The sequence below is a fragment of the Odocoileus virginianus genome, chromosome 3 (genome assembly GCF_023699985.2).
Source record: "Odocoileus virginianus isolate 20LAN1187 ecotype Illinois chromosome 3, Ovbor_1.2, whole genome shotgun sequence".
NCBI lineage: Eukaryota > Metazoa > Chordata > Mammalia > Artiodactyla > Cervidae > Odocoileus > Odocoileus virginianus.
Genome location: NC_069676.1, coordinates 64,621,187 through 64,629,714, shown reverse-complemented (window position 1 = coordinate 64,629,714; position 8,528 = coordinate 64,621,187). Strand labels below are relative to the sequence as shown.

General features: G+C 41.7%; 1 protein-coding gene across 1 annotated transcript in view; it reads right to left on the bottom strand.

Annotated features, from left to right (window-relative positions):
• Positions 1-5,691: 5,691 nt before the first annotated feature.
• The window catches only part of ITK (IL2 inducible T cell kinase), a 63,765-nt gene continuing 60,928 nt past the window's right edge, over positions 5,692-8,528 (bottom strand). Inside the window, exon 17 of the mRNA XM_070465711.1 lies at positions 5,692-8,257. Within this exon, the coding sequence (XP_070321812.1) occupies positions 8,186-8,257 (72 nt within the window). The 3' untranslated portion in view covers positions 5,692-8,185. The remainder of the gene's footprint in view (positions 8,258-8,528) is intronic.

The window sequence follows — 8,528 nt, the reverse complement described above, 5'->3', positions numbered from 1 at the left end:
AAGCCCTAAGTCAATTAGGACACCTAGGTCTCCATATAAAATCCATTGGCAGACCTTGCTTCATGAAAACCAATAGTGGAGCATCTGGAGTGGGCGTAAGAATTAGTTATGAAAACAGGACAGAGCCATAGACCTAGAGAATGAACTTGTGGTTACTGGTGGGGAAAGAATGGCAGGAAAGGATAGTTAGGGAGTTTGGGATAGACATGTACACATTGTGATACTTACAGTGGATAAACCAACAAGGACCTACTATATAGCACAGGAAACTGTGCCTGATGTCATGTGGCAGCCTGGGTGGGAGGGGAGTTTGGGACAGAATGGATACACATATACACATGGCTGAGTTACTCTTTTGTACACCTGAAATTATCAGAACATTGCTGATATTTCTCTAGTATAAAATAAAAAGTTAAAATAAAAAAGACACATTCCAGCAACAACAACAACGGAAGAATTGGTTCTGGAGAGAGGAAACATAAATGTTAATAATGGCTAACATTTATCAAATGCATTATCTCATTTAATGTTTAAAATTATCCTGTGAGGAAACTGTAACCAATAGTCCTATATTATAATTGAGGTAACTAAGGCAGGCTAGATACCTTGCTCAAGATAGTGAGACCAAAGCTCATGCTTTTAACTTTTAACCAAATTACATATAGTCTTATTTCCCTCCTCCCAAACAGAATCCTTGTATTCTGTGTCATTACTGTGTCATCTTATTCAAAAAACATATTTAATACAAGTTTTAGTGACATATGGTATTAAAATGCTTCTAAATCCATAATAATGTTTTTAACAAAGGAAAAGGAATGTGAGATGGAGAAAAAAAATGTGAATAAATAAAAAAAAAATCTCCATGTGCAATGAGCTTGCTACAGATTTAATTCATGTAGTTAAACATTCATGTAGTTAGCAGGAAAAGAGAAACGTGATGGTCAGTTTCTCAATTTACATTGTCCATTAGATAAAGCCTGACCACTTGGTTAAAATTGCCTCATTTTACACATGAAAGAATGGGGGCCCAGAGAGGGGAAGGGTTGCCCAAGGCCAGCTGGACCCAGACCCAGGGCTTTTCATAGGAAACTGGGTTGCCTATTTCCTTTTTTGAATCTGAAATAATTTGTTAAAGCAGATTTTTTAAACAGTTATTGGAGGTTTATTTGGTATCAGTCTCTATGCCAAGTACTGTGTATGGATGGGCAAATTTTATCCTCACAAAATCTTCAGAATCCTGTTGTTTTATAGGTGAAATATTGGGGGCATCCCCTCTCTTCTTTGCTGTCTTTTTCTCACTGCTCACATCTCACAACTTCTAGAGAACTGGTCTCCCCTGAAGGTCATGTATTTTCTGTATAACTTGACAGCAAAGAAACTTTCATCATTATTTAAACAAATACTGTTTACAATAATTTTGGATAAGAACTGATAAGGAGACCTCGAGCGTATTCCAGATTTGGAATGCAGCAGTGTAGCTGAGGTACAGTGAGTTTGGTGCTGCTGTATTCTCGGGGGCTAGCATCGTGGCCCTATAATCAACCCCACCAAATGGTTGGGAGCGTGGAATTCGGGAACAGATAGGTCTGGCTTCAGGCCTGCATTCTGCCTCTTACTAATTATGGAACCATGAATGGTTTTCCCAGTTTACTGAGCCCCGTGTTCTGTGCCTAGTCGCTCGGTTGTGTCTGAAGCCCTCCAGGCTCCTCTGCCCATGGGGACTCTCCAGGCAAGAATACTGGAGAGGGTTGCCATGCTTCGTCCAGGGCATCTTCCCAAGCCAGGGATGGAACCCAGGTCTCCCACATTGCAGGCGGAGTCTTTACTGTCTGAGCCAGCCCTGTACTCCGCATCTATAAAATTAAGATGATCGTAATTGTTTCTTTCCCTTAGATTCTTGGAAGGTTAAATGAAACAATCAGTGTCACACTCAGCAGAGCCATCATATGTACTCAAAAATGGGAGCTTTTGTTGTTGTGTGTTTTTTTTTTTAATATCACCATGGTTCAAATTTTGACATGATCTCTAGGAAGAATGCAGGATTTGGAATAAGATCTGAGTTCTAATCTCACTTGTGTTGAGTAGCTCTACAACATCACACATGCTGTGTGTCACTTCCCTTTTCTATCAAGTGAGACCCTCTCTTCACCCACTCTTTCATCTCAACGCTGCTGGAGAGATCAAGCATCATCTTAGATGGGAAAGTGCTTTGAGATATACACACCAGAAAAGCAAATAAATGTGTAGCTTGTCTCAGTTTATAGACATTTGTACTCAAAATGAACCTGAGAAAAGGAAAAGGGACCAGGAACTCCTTGGTAGCTCTAGATGGGTGGAGAGGGGAATGAGTAGATGTGAATCTGGATGGTGAGGAACCAGAATCCTCTAAGTTCCTTTAACGGATTCTCCAGCACCTGCTGGCTTTGGGCCCAAGGTTCCCAGTGCTAACATAGAAATAATGCTGGGGAAGAAGGTGGAATAAGGTGTGTTTTTATGCATGTTGGTTTCTCTGGTCTGACATGTTCTTCTAGGTCCTCCCTCTCTTAGGAACTCCCATTGACCCTTTAGGACACAGCTCAAATATCACTTCCTCTGTGAAACCCTCCCTGATCCCTTGCATGTTTTCACTCTTTCTCTCTACTCACTGTACCGTGACCTCTGTTCCATCATATGACCTCCAGCAGCCCTTTGCGATCACAGTTGATTTTCATTATTTTATGTTTATGTTTTATAAAGTCACCTGATTTACACATAATCTTGTTTTATGCATATTTCTGTTCAAAAACACCTTGTTTAGTATGTATTGTGGATGTATTAACATTGAATTCACAGTCAACAGCATCATAAGTCATGCTGAGTGAAATTCACCTAACCCACATTTACCATATAATATACATCACAGTGTTCTTTCACTTACGTGAGGTGATACCTCAGTTCTGTGCTTCAGGGTCACTTTAAACAGCAAAATGACTAATAAAGTGTACACAAGTGCAAAAAGTGTGACACTAAACAGACCTCAAAAAAGACACTAGTTTATGGTATGAGCTGAAACGAGAAGGCAGAGCCTTGCCTTGTTCAACCTCACCTGGGAATGTGCTTGTAGAGTGACTCAAAATTTTCATGGTTCTGAGCATGGGCATGTCCTGAATGACATGTGTGGAAAGGCTGCAAGAATTGATTTGGGATTACAAATAAATCTTAGTGAGTAGGCAGTTTGTAAGTATAGACTCTGCAAATAAGGAGGATCAATTGCATTTATTTATGCGTTGGATTTTTTTTTCTTTTACTAGCTGAGGCTTCTTACAGGAAGGTTGGCCTCTGTACTGGATATCTTCTCTTGCTCCTCCAGTCCTATTTCTCACTGTTCTCACCCTGCCTTCTTGCCTGGAGACTGGCCTGTAGACAATTGCTCTAGAATTTCCTTGTTCTCTGGCTTCCAGCGGACAGAGAGATTGGCTAGCAGCCCCAGCAGTTGATGGGGGAAGGAAGAGAATGGGGCCAGCATATTTATTCTGCAGTTTCCTCCTTGTGATGTTGTCCTGGGCTTCCGCTGTCCCTCACTAAAGGTCCTGTGCTCTCAAGGCAACTTTCCCCAGGTGACTCTCTGCTTCCAGAGTCAAATGACTGCTCCAATTCCTCATCTTTTGGAGGCCTGGGGATAGTGACTGCCCCTTGGCAGCTCTTTTCCTCCTTGCTACTTCCTGTGGTTCATTTAAACCCACCTTGTGTTAAGTAGTTCTTTTATAGGCCATCCTTGAATTATCTTAATTTGACTGTGGTGTGTTTGGTCCTACTGATAAGGTATCTTATTCATCATATATGCCTGACACAGTGCCAAGAAATAGCAGGTGAATGGTAACAAATTATCTCTAAAACTCCTTCTAACAGTATCTGTATGATTCTGTTATCCCAGAAGCCAGTTGCTCATGGTGACCTGAGAAGAATCACAGTCATAGAAGATAACCCCCCACCCCCAACACACAGTTTTGCCACCAAGGGGTGGTTCTGGGGAGTGAGTTTGGTGCACCAAATTTCTAGCACTTTCCTCAAAGTCACTGCAAATAAATATTTACTCTAAGTGAAAATATGTGCTCTCTGTTTGAATGAAGCTTCAACTCTATCCTCCTCTTCCTGATCAGAGCACCTTTCTGAGCCCCTCAAAAAAATCTACGGCCCCTTCTGCACACACACACACACACACACACACACACCCTGCCCCTCTTGCTGAATGGCGTATATTCTGCCTTTTTCCTGAGTGTGGTGGTCTTATGTGTTGGGAGATCCCAGGCAGAGTAGAGTCTGCAGGATAAATGTTCTCTGAGAAGCAGATCTGCTCATCCAACCTGCTATATATTTCCTTTCTGGGTCATTTGCCAGTGGGTGTCAAGCCCAGAGGTGAGTTCCACAAAGGACAGTGTGGAAGCCACAGGCTTTCTTACTGGTCCTTAATGGTCCTCGTGTGTACGAGCTGGTTCCTGTGGTAGACGTGGACATTTGGTGAAATGAAAGGTACAGGGAGAATTATAATAACCCAGCTTTTATTCCACTGGGATTTTAGGAAAGAGAATAGATGTGCCTTGCTGTCCAACTGTGGCTTAAAGACTCAGAATTACATTGCCACATGTCACCCACACAGGAGATGACAGTGAATGAGTATGAACAATAATCTGGTACTAGGAACAAGGCAGAAATCTTTTCCAGATTGGTTTCTCTTCCACCAGCTTTGCCTCTCTCAAATCCACTCACCACAGTGGTGCCAGAATATATTTTTAAATGCAAATTTGACCTTCTCTCCTTGTTCAAAGACATTTTTTCTCTCTACAAGTAGAGTTTCAGTATTTGTGTGTGTGTGTGTTTTAAAATCTAGGTCCTTGTCTATAGATTTATAGCCTTAATTTCAATTTGTCTACTCCTTTTATTATCCTCACCCTTACTGAGACCACACACACACACACGCACACACACACATACTCCTTAGGTTCCAGCAATGATAAACAGATAATAGCTTCTCAATATGTTTTGTTTCCTCTATCTTTCTACCTGGAAAATACTTCTCTTATTTCTGCCCATTGGCTTGCCTAAAAATCCCATAATTCATCTTCAAAACTGAGTCAGATGTGATGTCTTCTGTGGTAGTGCTTCCAAAATTTTAATGTACATATGATCACGTGTAGATCATGTTAAAATGTAGATTCTCATCCAGTGGATCTCAGGGTGGAGGCAGAGAATTTGGGTTTCTCACAGGCTAGTAATGCTGCTGTTTGCTGGTCCAGGGACCACAATTTGAGTAGCAAGATTCTAGAAAGTTTCTACTGACATTGCCCTTTGTCTGAGAGATTCCATCACTTTTTCTGAGCTCTTTTCTACTTCGACCTTATTTCTGTTATTGCTCTAATTCCTGTATTATAATTTTGCTTGTGTATATGTTCGCCTTCTCAACCATACCTGGAATGTCTTTTTAAAGTAAAGACTGTGTCTTTTTCATTTTTGTTTCTGCAAGGACAAAACATAGGAAGGAACAAACAAAGGAACATAGGAAGCATTTGATATTTACTTGATGAAAAAAATGTTAAGTGATATATAGTCTCTACTTGTCTGTGTAATGTGAAACTATGTAACCATTATTATTTAAGGAAAACTTTTGGTTGTCTGACATTTGGCTAAATATGGACCCAGGCAATGGATACAATATTCACTAAAATGCACAACTTTATTTGCTAGACCCAGCCTTTGACTTGGTGTGCTTTACAAAGCGTAAGAGATATTTGTAACATTTTAATTGTGAATGACTGTACAGTAATAAATATTCACTCTAGTAAAACATAAATATATAGTCTCAAAAGGACACAATGCAGAATCTATCAAATGCATCTAGAACCAAAACTTTGCATAGGGGAATTCCCTGTAAACACATGGCACCATTTTCAAAATGTGAGAGGGGGAAAAAAGCCAAACAGGCAGGAAGTCCATTTTCCAGGACACTGATAGCTAAACTCTTGGCACGTGTTGAGTTAAAGCCTCAATGAATCCGAGCTTGAACAAGATAATACCATGCAGGGGAGAATCATTCTAAACCATACCACAGAAAATCAGTCAATTCTGATGTTTTCCTTCTAGGCTTGATGTTCCAGAAATCATCTATAATTAAAGGTTCCAAAAAAGAATGCACAAAAATGCCAAAAAAGTAAACAGTGATGATTTTGGATAAGTTGAAGAATGTCATCTTCTGAATGATAGTTTTATTTTGAAGCTACCAGTGTCACAATAGTTATAGTTAAAAGTTGTGTGTCTGCATCACCAGGCAGTCAAAATATCACATGATTTAGAAAGAGTTGACTTCAGTACCATCCAGTAATTGCTCTGAGAGTTTTATCTGAACACCGTAGGAAAATTAAATCTCTCTCACTTCAGGGAATACCCCTCCTCAGAAAGTGTCCAAGAAGACCTCGGCCAGTTCAAAGTGGAAGTGATAATTAAAGGAAGTATTTATACTTCTGCAGGAGGATCTTTTAAAGCCACTTTGAAGCCCATCTATAAACAGCTTCTTGCAGTATATTACTCTGGTGGGTTGGGTGAATCAAAGGGCTAATTACTCCTTTAATAACTCCAAAGTCATTAAGTGTAAGGAAGGTGAGGATATAGATGAGGAAATAAAGATCCTGTTCCAAGTTGGAGGGCTACATCGACAACCACACTGCTCCATACAGGATCAACTTTACTTGCTGATGGTGCTGTGTGGGCTTCTTCATTAGTTCTTCCCCTCTGCTGTACTTATCTCTTCTGCAATCTCTTTGACCCTCAGTAGGAGGCGGTATTGAATAAAAATAGAGAAACTGCATTGGAGTCAGACAGAGGTGGGCTCTATATTAATACTTCCTAGCTCTGTTGCTTCAGGCAGGTGTCCAAGCTTTTCAAAGCCAAAGTTCCATTGTCTATAAAATGGGAATGATGATAATACCTCACAGTGTTGGTGTGAACTCAGGGTGAACTGAGATTCTGCAGATAAGGCCTGTAGCTCCGTACATTTGCACTTTGCATATTCAGGTGCTCAATAACAAGAGGCATCCTTGTGCATCTTGGAAGTCCCCGACTCAGTACCTGACTCAGTTTCCATCCAGATGGTTTGAGCAAGAACAGACCTCTTGTTCCTCCCTTAGAATTTAGGGAGACTTGAAGTCTCAACCTCGAAGTTGCAAATCTCTAGGGCCGAAACAAGCTTCAGTTTCTCTGGCAGGCCACAATGCCTGGCACAAGTCTGCACTCTGTTGATGAGGATGGAAGAATGCAGAGAGGGGTCTGATTGTTTACAGAAGCCATGGTTCCCCTCACCCCCAGGATGCCTGCCGAAGCATTCGGCATGAAAGGGGAGGCAGAGTCACGTGCTTGACTTGGTACTAAAGATGGGCATCCAAGTGGTAACAGCCTAAGGCATTTCCCTGTATCAGGTGATTCAATCATCTGATGCCCTCTTTCTGCCCAGACGCCAGATACCCAATGCTCCAGCAGTGGGATCAGAATTGTTCACCCCAGTCCATCATGCTCTCTTCAAAGAGAGAGGTGGCAGTGTGCTCTATGAGTAAAACCTCACAAAGCTACTTCTCAGCATATCCGGTCTCTGAGGTAAGCAGTTGTTCCATCATCCTCTGAGGCAGGAAGCTGTGGCTGACAGCATCACAGAGGCAGAGCTTACTCTTTGTGACTTTAATTAACTCACTAGTTCTCCTTGAGAAATTGTCATGCTTCTTGATCATCTCGCCCCATATTCTGGGATTCTGTATTGCCGGGTCAAATAAAGATTCCCTTGATCATGAACTTTAGGTCCATGTTTAAAATAATAATGAAGGTAATAATCCTGGGTCCTACACCATTTCTCCCTTTCTCTAAGAAGTGCAAGAAGTGTTGCCTTAAAGCTGTTGGTTGAGGTTTGTGCATGACGCAGGAGAAGAGGCCGGAGGGACATCACTGCTGCTCTGGCCCCACTCCCAGCGCAGTGGCTGAGCCTTTTGCCTGTGGCCTGGCGCCAGCCTGTAGCAGGCCGCTGCCTCCTGGCAGCTTAGGGACTGGCGCAACAGGCCAGTTGCCTCTGGGGAGTCCTGGGCTGGTGGCAGCTCTTAATGCTCTGTGGAGGGAAGACCTCCTTCCCCGACTCAGGATCTGTAGCCCGTGGCCTAGCACTGAGTCTCTTTTAAAGCCCCAATTCTGCAATTTCAGCCAGTTGACTCAAGAGTCTGGAGAAAGGTGGCCGGTCTTCTGGTTTCTAGGAAGAGAAAGAAAGGTTACTCTGTGATTTCCTTGTACTTGTGTGTCATAGCTAATTCCAAAGCAAACCAGAATTAAACAGCAATACTTTTTACTGATTTTTAAATATGGTTCTGTATATGTTGTATTTGAGGGCATTTTGTCTTAGTTGTTAACAGCAGGCATTTTGGAATCAAAATATGGCCTGCTTTTGAATTTCAGCTTTTCCATTTAGCTGTGTGACCTTGAACAGGTTACTTAACATCTTTGAACCTCAGTTTTTTATCTGT